Raw genomic sequence first — 15870 nt, 5'->3', positions numbered from 1 at the left:
CTTCATCTCAATTTCCACTTCTGTCATTCACACAATCCACTTTATCCAATCTCAGCTCCCTAGGAATATTCAATTTCAATTCGTCTAATCAATCTAACTACTCCCAACTTCCCCCCTTATTACTCCTCACTCTGTATTCTAACCTTGCAATCTTACCAGCTCCGATCTTAATTCTATCTCAACCGCCATCCTCACTTCATCAACTCCCCAATGATATCCCCCTACTACCGACCACCGTACCTCTCCTCAATCTTGGATCGTAACCCTCTCTGTCCCTATCTATATCTCCATCCCTCGCACTATCTCTTGTCTCTCCTCTACTTCTCCGCCCTCTACTCCTAGCACCCCCATTTCTCTCACCTTGTTCCTCCACTTCAGCATTTCCTGCTTCCGGTACCCCCAAATCAATTTCTGTCAACCCGCTCAATTCACCCTGTGGGATCAGTTTACTCCTCTGCTTTGTCGTAACCTCCTTCTCCTGCACCACCCTCTCTCTCACATCCCCACCTCGACTCTCTCTCCCACTATTCCCCATAACCTTTCCCATTCTATCATCTCTAAAATCCATCCTCTCATCACCATACCCCCCAGCCCCACCAACGGGCACCAAATTACGAGTCGTAACCTTCTCCTCATAACTATACTCTCTAACATCATCCCCACCATCTCTGCTCCCACTCAGGCTCCTCCTCACTGTCTCAACGACATGTTTTCTCTTCTCCTTCAACTTCTTCTCTACCTGAACTAACGTATTCAAATTTGCATGTCTGGCCTCCAAACTCTTTTCATCCACCAATCGATTTTTATTTCGAATCTCGGTCCACCTCGTCATACTCCCCATTTCCAACACGCTCATTCTGCGCATGATATGTGTTGGGTTCCCAATAATAATGGGTCTCCATTCTTCATCCGCACCATTTCCTGTGTTCCCTTGAATATATTGTTCCCTCTTCATTGCCTGATAGCGTTCCATCTCGCCAGTCTTCGATTCTGGGATAATTTGTACATCTTGAAACCGTGCGAGAACGCAAATGAGAAGGATGGAAAGAATCAGTAATACACCACACATAACGCCCGTAGCGGCCTGTTGGCCCAGATGTCTTTGTGCTACTCCTCCAATACCACTTGCCATCGCTGCGATGCAAAACCCCATTCCTTGCGTAATTCCAAAGGCAGCACACACGCGTGGGAAACAAGAGTAATTGGTCACTTTTCCGGATTTACTCCCGCTTCTTGGGCGTCCCGTCATACCAGGCTGAAGATCAGAAGTATCGAAAGTTTCCATAATGATACCATTGCATTCAGCGACTGCGAGGTTCGAGAGGAAACCAATTGCAGCAGCCCATATTATAGGCAAAATAAATGGAACAGGTGGTCCAGTGGATGAAAGTGTGTAAGCTAGGCCATGAATGGAAGAAGTATAACAAAAATTGTACGTCGAACGAAATGAGATGATAGTGAGATTTTCTTTTTCTTCAAGGTATCATCGTCACTTTCCATCCCCTCTTTACGTTCTCGACTGAAGACTCCCGCTTTTTGGAATGGAACAGAGAGGAGTGCACCGAGCGGAATTGATGCCACGCTTGCCCCAACATATGGAGATTTGAATTTGTAGTATTTCGAAGTCAGTGAACCGAGAAGCTAGCCCTTGTTAGCAAATATATCTTAATTCGAAGATTTCTACCGTGTCTTACAATCATGATCAAAATAATCTGACCATAAATCCACGCTTGATAGAATGCTAGGACCAGAAATCCCGGCTGACGCATCATACTCTTCGTCAACAACACACCATGATGAAATTCCTCGCCCCACCACTTGGGTCCAGTATGAACTCTATGCATTTTGACCTCGCCCTTTGCTAGTCTTCTAGAAACCTGATCGTCTTTCCTTACTTCGGCAACAGATCGTCTAAAAGCAGAACGTCGAACTTCAGGAGCAACAACATTCAAGACCAAGACTAGAGCAAGAATGGCAATACTGATGTAAAAGCCCCAAGCAGGCGTCAGGAAGTTGATAATGACTGCACCGAGCAAGAATCCAACTCCAATAGACCCAACATAACACCAGGTCCATATTCCCAACCACAGACCCATGCCTCCGCCATGACGTCTGACATCACCTTCATCAACGTATTCTTGATGAGGATTAGCACTTTGAAGTGACGCGCCAAAGAGATCCATCAAAGTGGACAGAAAGTTCATGTTAGCAAACCCAAGTGCAAATCCCATAAATGATCGAGACAGAAGCAAGCCAATTCTCCAACCGGCCAGTTTTGGATTTCGAGTTGCACCAACAGCCAGAGCTTGAGGGAAAAGCAACGGCATAGCAAGTGACATTGAACCAAGAATATATGGCTTTCGACCGTGCAAGAGTGGAAGCGGCCAAAAGAAAGTTGTCGGAATAGCAAGACCTATGAAAAAGAAAACGTTTCCAAGAACCGTGAAATGGTGCAGGTCCACAATCGAATATTGAATCGAAGGGACCTCACCAGCATAAATCCCGATTACAAGACCGATGAGGAACGTACTGAGACACGTTATAACAGCCGTGAATCTCTTGCGAGAAGGAGACCAATCTCTGGCAATAGGTCTGCGCTTATGGGTTCTTGCTAGACTGAATCCTTTATGCTCTTTTAGACTGACATGCCTTTTACCTTGGAGATTAAAAAAATGATGGCTCATATTCATGTTTATGTTTGCTGACCGGTTTGAGCCATCTCGGTTCATGGCCGGGCGCTGGTCTCGTAGTTCCACTACTTTATCTCTATCTTCTTCACCACCAGCACCTGCTCCCGCGTCTCCACCCTCGCCACCTTGTGCAACCTGCCGGTATTGTGTCTGAGCTCGACTTCTCAGTCGACTCCGTGGTTGACTTCGAGCTAACCCACCTCGTCCTTCGACATGCTGCATAATGTATTCATGATGGAATCCGGTCTGAAAATCAACCGTCTCAGAGGGGTGTGAGCCATCAAGACTATTCGAGACCGAAGATTTACCACGCAGTGTAGTGACTGGCAGTTTTGCGAGTGTCGTTGTGTCCTCTTCATAGAGCTGCTTTCCAGGACGCACCTCTTCGCCACTCTGGGAACGCAAAATACTAGGAGATTGGTAGATTGTAGGACGCTCAGATATGTCTTGCCAGCCAAAGCCGCCCGATGTGGTTGTTCTTGATGGTTTCTACTTTTATCAGTATACTTTGACTGGACATCTTATATAACGCATTCTGTAGTATAGAGCGATTTATGCCATTGACATACCTCAAGATTGCCATTAACTGGATTGGAATTGACCCTATTGGACTCAGATGATGGCGAAACTCCCGCAGTGCTTTGTCTTGGTATACTGTGGCGCTGTGTCAGTATTCTCTGTTTCTTTGCATCCACCGGGATATCTAAAGCCTGTAAAGCTCTAGAACTATCCCAAGTTGCACTTCGCTCGCGTCTTCTAAAATCTTGTTCTGGTGTATCAAGGCTAGGATCGATTATCTTCAGGTATTCTTGCCTTTCCGCAGGCGCCTCGATAATAGTATCCGTGGTAGGTGCCTGATCTATGATTTCATCATCGGTAAACTCATCATCGTCGGTATTGCCTTCGGTGCTTGTTCCAGAATAACTGCGAGCACTTTCGTGAGCACTTGGCAAACTTTCAACGCTTGACATTACTTCTGCTCTAGGTTTTCTACGAACTTTCTGGGGGACAGAAGTTTTTCCACTATCCATGAATTGGCGACCACCTTTCAAGATCGCCGCTGCATTATTGAGAATATTTGGGACACTGTTGTCGTCATTCCTCTCTGCAGCTTGTTTCGCAATCGATAGTGCTTCGTTGAGAAGTTTTTCAAGATCGTTGATAGTCCTTGTAAAAGTCGCTGCAACAGCTGCCCCCTTGTCTTTCGGATCGGCAAAAGTAATTTTCGGCTTCGTCTCAAGGGGGCTTGCTGTAGCGCCAAGAAATAGTTCCTCTACAGGCTCTGTTGGTGCTGTGAATGACCTTTGGCGACCACTAGACCCGCTTAGAGCTTCGGCTCGTCGAGACCGGGGTGGTAAGGCGGTCAGTCTAGGTGCATATGCATCATTACTGCTCAGTAGCTCTTTGAGCCAATGAACGGTATTTTTGCTATTCATTGTCCTGTCATCCGAAGTAGTGTTGGTAGAATCTGCAACTGACATCAAGGCTCCCTTTGACTCACGTCGCCTTGAAGCATCCTTTTGCGAAGATGTGGGGGATACATTTGCGGTCCCATTCTTGGATGCCTGAGCACGATTTTTTGAAGAGTCCCGTGGAGGGATAGCATTATAGATAGTGGTGGTGGCTTTTGAAGATTCATGCCTCCTGTTTCCACTAGTCGAGCCAAGAGGTATTTCTTCCATTTCGCCCGCATTTGCTGTCAGGCCTTGAGATTTAGGCACGTCTTCCTTGGTTGGAGAGAAATCGATTCTTGATATCTGAGCCGACTTGTCATCAAAGTAGGATTCGGGGGCTGAATCAAGAGCCGATTCCGGTGCCTGGGTCCATAAAGAATCCCGTCGAAGATATTCATCGGCAGTTTTAGCTGCTGCAGCTAGGGAATCAGCAACAAGCATTCTGTAGGCATCAGATGCCTCGGCCTTTTCAATCCCAGGTGGTACGACAATGTCTTGTATAGCATTACGAACAGCTACCTTGACTGCATTTTGAACAGCGTCTCTGACTGCAGGGACAAAGCCCCAGTAGGATGCATTTAGAGGATCGATAGATGGAAAGGCTTCAGAGGCATCTCTTCGTTGTATTTCTTCGACGGACTTCTGATCTGTAAGGACCTTCTTACGAGCTTCATTGCGTTCAGGAATACTGGGTTTGTTACTAGAAGTATCTCTGAGGATCTCCGTTGACTCTGGTTTCTTGGGAACGGTTACAACAGCAGTCAATAAAGGGACTGATGGGCTTGACTTGTCAATATAGCCTAGCTTGATACATGAAGGCGACATCTCTTCTATAACAAATTTGTCATGTGATGACATCTCAGAGGGGTTTTCCAAGCCGTCTTTCTCATTTGTCCGGTTTATTGAAGAGAGACTAGCTGCCGCAGCAAGATCTGCCAGTATAGGCTCTAGCGGTATTTTTGTGCCCAAGCTCGGCGTGGCGATCTGCTGTGGCGAAGTAACCTTTTCTGTTGCGCTATTGGATGCTAATGTCACAGGCGTTAAGACTGGTGAGACTGGTAGCCCAGTATCTACTGGCGTGCCTGTGGCTAGAGATGTTTTGAGCAAGGAGTGGCGGACAGAGGTTCTGGATGCTCCAGAAAGTAATGAAGGTGTTTTTGGTATAGCACGAATAGATCCAACAGAGGGAGATCGACCTAGTTTGGGAGGCACAGCTTGTCGCGTCTCATCCTTAGATACAGAAATAGTAGCTTTGGCTTTAGGCCCTGGTAAGCTGAAATTGGTGACGACCGCTGAAGAAAGTGGTCGGGAAACTAGTTCATCAACAGCCATCTCACTGGTCAAAACATGGGGAAATGTATCAACCGAGCTAACACTGCTCCCTCGGGTTGGAGGTGGAGATCCTTCAGTATCTCTTGGATTCGTTATGGTTGCTGTTCTGAAGGATGACTCTGATTTCATATTATCCTGGACACGAGATTCGCGTGATTTGGGTTTGTAGCCCAAGGATTCTCCTAAAGCCTCATGAGCTTTGATATCATTGAGTGCAAAGTCAAGGTTAGTTGTTTCATCTCCAGCCAACCTTATGTCAATCTTGAGCTGATCTGCCGGGGGCATAATATTGGGTAGCGGGTGATAGATGTAGTGTTCTTGGCAATTTGGAGGACATGTTGGGGAACAGACGATTTCTGGTTGACCCTTCACTTCTTCTGGAGGAGACTGGGGAAGCGTGGAGAATCTCGATAACTTTGCATCGACTACTGCAAGTTCCGGACAATCCGCGTCGGTTGGCTGCTCACAATGAGGACAAGTCGAATTGGCATCCTGATCAGATGTATCCTCGGAAGGAACCTTTTGGTATATATTCTTTAACGGTGGCATGCAGGATCCAACTGCGATTTTGGTACCGCTGGGGTAATCAGGCTCTTTGATATCTCGTACTACCAATCTAGGAAGCGTGAAATATTTCTTCTTGGGCGTAGATGTTGACTTGAGCAGCTTTGAGTCAGTGGAAGGATCAATATCAGTAACACCACCGTCGATTCGAAGATCGTTTGCAGAGCTCGAGCCTCTTAATCTAGCTGTGCGTTTCGGAGACACACTAGGGTTGGAATTTTGTCGAGATCTTTGAAGAGGTGGGACGTCGATATCCATGCTACCGTCTGAGCCCCGAAAGTTACAGGCATGTGGCTCTACGCCCAAGTATCCAGAATCAGAGTGTGCACCTCTTGTAGGCTTTTGGGGACTGATATAGTCGTCGAGGCTTCCGAAAGCTCTGTTTTCGTGGCGCGGGGGGTTGCGCTCATCAGATGGATGGGGGGTTCGAGGGGGACGACTTGTGTTACGAGATAAAACGAGTGCACGAATGCGAGAGAGGATATCTTCCTCAACACGACAATTAGTAGGGTACTCAAAACTAGTACTCTGTGCAGAAGATGTTCTTCTGCGGCCAATGACAGACACTTCAGCCGGCCCAACGGACGGGGAGTCCATCGGTCGTCGAAAATGTGATATTTTAAAGGTACATGAGGTAATGAATACTATAGGATGTTTGTGATAAAATGAATGTAATCAAATGAGTGTACTGACTTAATTCTGTTGTAAATTAATGAGTGTGAAGCTGTATGAGTTGGATTGAAGGTCAGTCAGAGATAAAATATAACAGGAAGGAGCAATTGGGGGATTTCCATAAAACAGGATTCCGAAAGCATTCATAAACTAATCGCAACTTGCACCTTACATTTGGGTATGGCAAAACTTACTACTCACTCGGCATTAGCACCTGTGTCATTGAGCTGGGAACACTTTAAATTTCAATGAGCGATTGCTTTCATATGAAATCCTATCGCAACTTGCTAGCTTATGATGTTTGTTATTTCAGGCCCTTCTTAAATTGTTGTGTATGATGAACATAGCCAACAGTCATTCATGCTTGTGTCTTGCAGTGAACTACAAGTTATCACTGGGGTTAGAAGGATGGTAGGCGCTGTATCCATGGACATGAGATATATTGATATTTGTGGTCTATCACTCTTCATCTCCATTCTTGAAGTCTTCACTGACGTCTTTGTATATATCAAACCTTCTCTGTGTCTGTATCGGGATTCCCTTTCTGGTCTCTTCAATCTTTTCTCCATTCAACTCAGCATAAACAATTTCCTCTTTCTCGGCGGCTTCAACAAGCACCTGTGCCATTGGATCAACAACCAAGCTGTGTCCCCAAGCATGGTAACTGGCAGTTTCATCTCTAGCAGGGCTGCACAAAGCCACATATATCTGATTGTCCATAGCTCTTGCCTGCCCTTGCAATCTCCAATGTAGAGGACCTGTTGTAGTATTGAACGCGCCAGGGTATATCAAGGCAAAACATCCCTTCCGCGCAGCAATCATAGCTAACTCTGGGAATCGAACATCATAGCAGATGGCCACTGCTATCTTACCGTATTCTGGCAGATCAATCATAGTAACATGATTACCTGGAGAAAGAACCTCCGATTCTCTGAATGTGATCTTCCCGGGAATATCGATATCAAAGAGATGAACTTTTCGATGGGTAGCCAACAATTCACCAGATGGGGAGAATGTTAACGAGGTATTGTAATGGTTTTTGGTGGTGGGAGAGTATTCTGGAATGCTACCGCCTACGAGATACGTTTTTGTCTCCGCGGCCATCGCACTGAGGGCGTGGAATGAGGGCGATTGTTCAGAAGTGGGGGGAGAAGGTAGGAGAGTATCCGCATATTTGGGGAAATATTGAGTACCGTAGGGAGAGTTAAAACACTCAGGGAGTACAACAATTTTTGCACCGGCAGATGCAGCTTCAAGAACCTTTTCGCGGGCATGTGCAAGATTCTGAGATTTGTCAGGGCCTGTTGTGAATTGATTAGTCTCCCATGGTGTATCATGATGAACTTCGTTAACGACTAGGTATGGAAGGACGGACCACTAGCCAGTTGTACCAAGGCGATTTTGACTGGTTTCTTAAGTAATTGAGACATGTTGCGTATAGCTTGCTTTGGAAAGGGAATTGTGTGTACTGAGGTGAGCTTGGGTAGATATCTTAGAGCAGTCCTGATCATGATACCGTGATGTGTATTTCGAATTGATTCCCCGCCGAATACAAAATTTCATTGGAGCCCGAAGTGGGATGGCAAATATCGGCTATAGAGTTTCCGTATGGGACGTGCACTTAGCAACATCGAACTATCTAGTGGCTGCCATTTCCAGCCCTGTCCGTTCCTTTAATTCAGGGGAACACACGTGGAAACAAGGTATTCGTAATTTACACATGAAGATCAGTCGGATATTACAATTCATGATATATTTCCCTTCGTCATTGGCCACTGGTCAAAGAAAGTCAAATAACGCGGTTCTCATACAGTCATGCTACCTCAATCAGGGGAGAAAATATGATCATGCTTGTGTTGTCATTTATTCATTTTGGGTATGATATTTCCTAGCTAGAGGTATGAGATCCGCAGATCACTAGCTAGCTCCGAGCAAACTATATCCACACATATTTGTGATGTATGCCTAGAGTTCTGTCTCCTCAACGCGAAGAGAGTCAAGCCGGATCAACACCTTACTTCAAGGCAGCACGGGCGAAAGTTGGCAAAACAAAGCTGGCCTCGTGGATAGCAGCGTTGTAGTAACGGCACAATTTCTCTTCCTCTTCTGGGGACCATTTGCGGAGTGGCTTGCTGAGATCGCGGTTGGCGTCCTTGCAGCAGACCATGAATCCAATTTGGCCAGATGGGTAGGTAGGAATGGTGGTGTAAGCGTATTCGACGTTAGGGAAAACTTCCTTGCAGTCCTTCTTGAGCTTGGTAATCAATGGCAGGTGGAGCCATTGGTTCTCGGCTATAGAGAGGATACATTAGCATTCAAGGCCTTAGGAAAAAATTGAGATGGGGGGTTGAAATATGGAAGGAAAAGTAAAAAGCGTATGTCATTTGCCCATCGCTACTACACACAGCACTAGAAGTGTAAGCACAGAGAAAGGAAACATACAACCTTGTGTGGTAATAACGCCACCCTCCTTAAGAGCACCAAATAGCAACTCAAAGTATGGCTTTTGGAACAAGCTTTCAGCAGGTCCCTCTGGGTCAGAGGAATCGGTGATGATAACATCAAATTCGTTCTTGTAATCATCCAAAAACTTGAATCCATCACCGATGTGAGTCTTGACCTTAGGATGTTGGTAGCTGATAGCCATTCCAGGGAGATATTTCTTGGAAAGACGGATGACAGCCTATTTTCACAATGTCAACAACAAAAAGAGCCACAACTTTCGGTTTCAGCAGCCCACCTCATCGATGTCGCAGAGAATGGCTTCCTCCACACAGTCGTGCTTGACAACCTCGCGCAAGACACCTCCATCTCCTCCACCAATGACCAAGACCTTCTTTGGGTTTGGGTGGGAGTTCATGGCCAAGTGGGTGATCATCTCCTGGTATGAGAACTCATCGCGCTCAGTGCATTGGATGACGTTGTCGAGGACCAAGACGGTGCCATAATCGGTAGATTCGAAGATTAAAACATCTTGGTATTTGCTCTTCTCGTGGTGAAGGACGTTCTTGACCTTGAGAGTCATTGCCTGTCCAGGCCACATCTCGGAGATTTCGCGGAACCAGCCATCTATGATTGTCTGATTAGTTTCGGGTACGTTCTTGCATATTGCCGAATGTAGCACGTCTTTCGCAGATGTTGTATTTGGGTCGACATCAAATGCAAGCCAAAGAAGCGAAGCATTAGTCAGACAGTGCCCATTTGAATGTCGGGTAATATGGCATGTCTTCCACCAGGGATGTGTCTCACTTGAGATAATATTGCGAGCATGTTTTTCATAGTACACAACGATACAAGGGAAAAACAGAAGGATAGAATGAAAGTTACTCAGACATACCCTTGATAGTGGGGTGGGTGATCTCTGACATCTTTGCTATGAGTTTGGAGGAAAATCGATTTGATAATAGAGGAAGGTTGTATCGCAGAGGAGAAGTGAGGGGCTTCAAAAAACGAGTACGAAATATATTGAGGAGTAAAAGGTGAGATCTTTGATTGATGGAGACTTGGAGTTAATGAATGGGTCTCGGTTATCTTCGTGGAATCCTTAGATTGCAGGTACAAATAGTTCTTTTAACAAGTGAACGAAAAAGAAGTGGCAATGGTAGAAATTTGCAAGAAGGAACAAATAATGGGCCGCTCGCTGTCAAAAATACCTAGATAACCTTAATGATCTTGAAGAGTTTTTTTCCTCCTTGTTGATATGACCGCGGCCGCTCCCAAATACTTTTTACCCCACCATGCACCTCAATCGATATGAGATCCACAAACTTGATGTGATTGGATCAGATCTCGTGATGTTCCAAAAGAAGTTAGCTGGTTTTTAGCTGATGCTATTGGCCAGAGTTTGATTGAAGTTGGATCCACTTCCCTCAATATGCACGAGCTTGAGATGCTCAAATGGTCAAATCACGAGTTTTTCCTCCCCCATGGTTCAATCTGAATTTTGATTTGTAACTGGCTAATGCATACATAACTACCTGCATGCCGCAAATTAAAGGGTTCAGCAATACTCGATTCCTTCAAATTGAGTCGTGATCCTGGAAAATCTCATCAGTGAAAGATGGGGCCTCGGGGGGGGGGGCCAAATTCAAGTGAAGAGAGGCTTTACTTCGTCGGAAGTACCTGGTAGTCACCCAGGTGTGTGATAATGACGACCATGTGGGCTTATCCTTGAATCTCTGAATGGTTAAATGTCGTTACTCAGATAAAAATACTCTGGAGAAAGACGAATCAAACTGCCCAACCGGAAGATTGCCACGGTACCCTTGCTTCTTTTTCGTCTAGACATTGAGGGATAATTGATAGTGGTTCGTTTCAGGAGTGAGAAGGGGGGATCTTGGAAGACTATTGACGGTCCGTACCTAATGCATCATTTCTGCATTAGCAAACTTTAACTTATCTCAGTACCGGACGGGAGAGAGTAGGTACGTATGTACATTGTGAGATTTCCAACCAAAGTACCCAATAGCCAAGTTCGAATCCAGCTATTCTACTTCTGAAGACCTTAGCTCTTTGCCTCGTACCATGACTTCGGTATGATTTCTCCCTCCTTTCAACGTTACACTTTGACAAGAGGATTTCAATGCTTATTCGTGTTTGTGACAGATTGATAAATGGAGCTTCCGTTGTGCTATAGGCTGGAAATATCCAATCCCTTTCGACCTCGTGCGGTTGATAGCGATGCAGCTAGTATTTTCTCTCCATTCCGACCATGCTTTTTTACTCCGTCTGTCAGGTATTGCAGATAGACCTTGTATAAACCATCCTTGGCCTCGTGCTTAGTGCGGTAGTATCAATCGGACTGCGCCATTCAGCCATTCTCGCCATCCTGTTTACAACCCCTGAACGACCATCTTTTAATCCGCATATAGGTACACTTTGCGACTACACATTTAAGTATCACACCTCCCACATGTACGAGTGAGGCGAGGGAAGACATTGCAAGAAACACCTTCCTCAAAGTAAATTAAAATTCTTCAGATGACGGTTACACTACACATACCAACATCTCCATTGAGCATTTCAAATTGATGCCCGGCCAATATATACAAAAACCTTGCAAAACACTGCCCAGTGCCTATCTACCTTTGGGAATATAGACGAACCCTAGAAATATAGCATCGTTCGACGTTTGATGTTCATTCGCCCGTTCTCGCTGTCGTCCTTTGATCTTTCCATTTTCTACAACGGACCATTGACATCCATCACCCACACTGTACACTGTGTTTATTGGTTGCCGCAGCGAGGAGGTGGACCTCTTAGCGTCCCTTTCACCTGATTATGAACCAAACTTTCAAGATTTCGGGACTGCATTTGACAACCTTCTTCATCTACTACCGTACGTTTCCACGTTGCTTCCCTGTACATGCTTTACTTTCATGCATCTGTCGCATATCGAATGTCCATTTCCATGTGGTTGTATGTTTGAGTTCAGATATCCTTGTTATCCTTGTGTGAAGATTTTAAGACATTCGTACTAAAACGGCCGGCCGTCTGAGGTTACAATCGATAGCGATGGTAGCAGTGACACGGTGTGTTGCTCATATCGTCAGCATCTGCCACACACATCCATTTCACCCTCTTATTAGTGGTTTGACGTTTAGGTAGGTATTACATATCGTTTGATAATAAGCCCTAGAGATACACGATGCAATGAGCAGGATAGGAATGATAGGAATGCTGGGATGCTGCTGTGTTGGTACATCGGAATATGTTTCGATGCACATGAGGAGAAGACTCGTGGAGAGCTGGTCAAGCAGCATCGATGCACTCGAAATTGATTGAGTGATCATCAGTATTGCGGATTAAAATAGAAATAAACAATCGCGCGCGAATGAACCAAAGTTGACGACTGGATAATCATCCATATAGACGCTTTGGATCTCTCGCTCGTATTGATCTTGCATGCCTAGGCAGGTGTAAATAAAATATATCAGATTGAGCTTAGAAATACTCACCCAGGTACGGAACAAAACTTATAACAGTCTTTCTTTCTTTCTTTTTTTCCCTTTTCTCTTTTCCCTTTTTCCTTTCCCATTTCTTGCCGTACGCCTGCGTCAATGCGTGTAAGCCAATAATTTGCTGCTGTCTTTTCTTTTCCATGCTCATTAAGAGGCCGACAACCTTACACTTTTACCTGGGGGGTCATTTCATCAAAATTCAAATTCGGCTTCGAAATCGAGGATCATTCCCCTTCTCGCTTTCCATTATTGCCTCTACCCCTTCCATCTCCATTTCCGATCCTAAATCAACATCAACATCTACCCCCTTCTTCTCCTCCTGCCATTCACCACTCACCTACCATCTGTCGACTAATAAATTTCACAAGAAGCCTCTCGAATAGGTACATCGTCCAATCCAATTGAGACATCAAAAAGGCCGTTTATTTGGGTCACATTATCTGATTCACTCAGTCGTTGATACTAATATCCAAGAATACCCACACCACCACAACTTTCTTTTTTGTGGAGGGAGGTATTACACGATTCAATTCGACTCCATATTCCAATTCAAGTCCGATCGGATATCAGACTTCGACCTCGTAACAAAATTCCACATCACACCACAACATCATCAATCCTACCGACCTTCCTGCGCAGGAGAAGTAGTCGTAGAAATAGTCCTGGCCCTACGAGTACCGTACGTACAACAGTAAAACTTTAATGGGATCGGCAATCCAAAGTTTATCTCATTAAACTGGTCCCCAGTAGGTATTTCAAATCATCAACGCTTTTAGTCTTTCTACTGTGCCGGTCTACCTTGCATTTCCGTCAGGAATAAACTGCTTCTGACTGGATGAACAGGTCCCGTTCAATCTTCAAATCGACCTAATCTCCCGAGCGAGCTCCAGCCCAGATCCATCACTCTGCTCGCATAACCTTGGAAGTTATCCGTCAAAGCCGCCCGTCTGGTCTTATCAACAGCGTCCTTCCCCGAAGAAATTTAAAATCGACGAACCATTACCATTACCGAATCCAACGCTCGTTCCTTTGAAGAAGAAGAAAATTCAACGCTCTTCAGCACTTGACGCTTGACATTTGACACTAGTTCTGCAGGATAACTAACCTGGACCTAACTTATTAACTTACTTTTGCCTGGTATCAGCGGCGAATTAATTAATTCCGCAACGTTACCAATAGCTGGCCCAGCCCATCCCGATCCTGTCTCATCCCATCCCATTCTACTGAAACTCAAATTCTCTTCTACCCTGATCTTCGAAGCGCTCTCCAATTACCAAAATTATCCCGACAGCAACTGAGAATCTTTTCTCTCTTTCTTGAACTTTACGTATTAATTTTGGCCCTTCATGATGTGTTTCGGCAGTAGGGAGGATGTCGAGGCCAAGAGGTCCAAAGAGATAGACGCTCTTATCCACAGAGATGAGAAGGTTATGCAGCGACAAGTTAAGTTGTTATTATTGGGTAAGTTGTCGCGTCCTCCACAATTCGCCAGAACGACGATCGATCAATCATACTTTCTCGAGCTTCACGATCTCAAGATGAAGATGGCATTTACTAATTCTTATGTTCTGCAGGTGCTGGAGAATCTGGAAAGTCAACAATTCTAAAACAGATGAGACTTATTTATACCGATAAGGGTTTCTCAAAGACTGAAAAAGAAGAATGGCGCATTATCATCTTTCACAACATTTTGGATGGCTTGCGAATGACAGTGGAGGCAATGAATGATTTCAATACTCCTTTCGAGCACGAAAGCACCAAAGTAGGTTTACCCTCAAATTCGCTTTCAATCTTGCGATCGTTATCCTAGGACATTGACTAATTACTCCATTCACAGCAATACCTTCCAATAATCACAGAAGAAAAGGATCTCAGACCATGCGAACCAATTCCTCTCGAATATCTCAAAGCATTCAAAGATATGTGGGCAGATTCAGGTATCCAGAAGACTGTTGAGAGAGGAAATGAGTTTGCTCTGCATGACAATTTGGGCTAGTAAGTCTCTCTTTCAGCTCTGCGAAATCTACACTTCTAATATGTTGGGTCTTAGTTTCTTCAAGGATTTAGATCGTCTCTTCAGCAAGGAATTCATTCCAACCGATCAAGATGTTCTTCGCGCCAGACTAAGAACTACTGGTATCACCGAGACACATTTCGATCTCGGCTCATTGCAATACAGAATGTTCGATGTTGGAGGACAAAGATCGGAACGAAAGAAATGGATCCATTGCTTCGAGAATGTCAATGCATTACTATTCTTAGTTGCTATCAGTGGTTATGATCAGTGTCTAGCTGAAGACAAGGATGGAGTAAGTCTCCCTCAGCCGCATATCATTATACACCAAATAGTGACTAACACTTTGCCAGAACCAAATGCAAGAAGCTTTAATGCTCTGGGAGTCGATTGCTAACTCTCATTGGTTTAAACACTCCGCATTGATCCTCTTCTTGAACAAGATCGACTTGTTTAAAGCAAAGATTAATCACAGCCCGATTACCAAGTTTGGTTTCTCCGATTTCCAGGGAGATACTACAAGCTCGCAACAAACCTCGAAATACTTCATGGACAAGTTTATTGCTCTGAACCGAAGCCCTGGACGCGAAGTTTATGGCCATTTCACAAACGCTACCGATACCGACCTTCTCAAGGTCACAATGAGCTCCGTACAAGATATGATCATACAGAGAAATCTTCAAAAGTTGATCCTTTGATAATTAACCTCTGTCTGTTCGGAGCCAAGCCTTCAAGATTCCCCATCCAAGAAAAAGCATGACCCCTTCTCTATCTGAGCAGCACAGAACCCCTGTTAATATAAATACGACCATTTGCTGCGGTGAATATTAGTCCACCTTAAAAATATCGCATCGCATCTGCTTCTGGTCTTTTTATGAGACGTCCCAGCGACGCCAGGCAAAAATTCCATCTTACACCACATATGGAGCAAATTTCTTTTCACCAAAATACCCACACACTTTAACATGTCTTTTTTTCCTTTTTCTTTTCTTAATTATTTCATTTGGGGGCAGATGAGAGATGGTTCGGCGAATTTTCGAATATAAGATGGCTTGTATAATACAATCAACGCATCGATCAATTGGAGATGCGGTCTGCATCTGTTCGCTGTTCATACACGACTTCTCGGTCGATTAGACAGCTGGCGGTCCATGTTTATTCATGTATTTCTCTTCACTTGAAGA

General features: G+C 44.8%; 3 protein-coding genes across 3 annotated transcripts; 1 reads left to right on the top strand and 2 right to left on the bottom strand.

Moving 5' to 3' along the window:
* Nucleotides 1–199: 199 nt before the first annotated feature.
* Bfra_003407 (putative polyamine transport protein) lies at nt 200–6684 on the bottom strand (the record flags this gene model as incomplete). Its single annotated transcript, XM_037333813.1, has 4 exons — nt 3260–6684; nt 1695–3179; nt 1437–1641; nt 200–1398 (listed from the first exon to the last, which is right to left on the bottom strand). Exons 1-4 carry the CDS (start codon nt 6635–6637, stop codon nt 200–202), a joined length of 6267 nt encoding a protein of 2088 aa, XP_037193900.1. The 5' UTR covers nt 6638–6684.
* Nucleotides 6685–7171: 487 nt separating this feature from the next.
* Bfra_003406 (putative spermidine synthase protein) lies at nt 7172–10331 on the bottom strand (the record flags this gene model as incomplete). The annotated part of the gene is made up of 6 exons (XM_037333812.1): nt 10050–10331; nt 9453–9781; nt 9155–9395; nt 8731–9004; nt 8088–8215; nt 7172–8013 (listed from the first exon to the last, which is right to left on the bottom strand). Exons 1-6 carry the CDS (start codon nt 10078–10080, stop codon nt 7172–7174), a joined length of 1845 nt encoding a protein of 614 aa, XP_037193899.1. The 5' UTR covers nt 10081–10331.
* A 3545-nt stretch (nt 10332–13876) lies between these two features.
* On the top strand, nt 13877–15384 carry Bfra_003405 (putative guanine nucleotide-binding protein alpha-2 subunit protein; the record flags this gene model as incomplete). The annotated part of the gene is made up of 5 exons (XM_037333811.1): nt 13877–14133; nt 14247–14434; nt 14510–14667; nt 14723–14981; nt 15040–15384. Exons 1-5 carry the CDS (start codon nt 14019–14021, stop codon nt 15382–15384), a joined length of 1065 nt encoding a protein of 354 aa, XP_037193898.1. The 5' UTR covers nt 13877–14018.
* Between the last annotated feature and the right edge of the window lie 486 nt (nt 15385–15870).

Source organism: Botrytis fragariae (assembly GCF_013461495.1).
Source record: "Botrytis fragariae strain BVB16 chromosome Unknown tig00000045, whole genome shotgun sequence".
Lineage (NCBI taxonomy): Eukaryota > Fungi > Ascomycota > Leotiomycetes > Helotiales > Sclerotiniaceae > Botrytis > Botrytis fragariae.
This window is presented reverse-complemented; position numbering and strand designations above follow the sequence as displayed.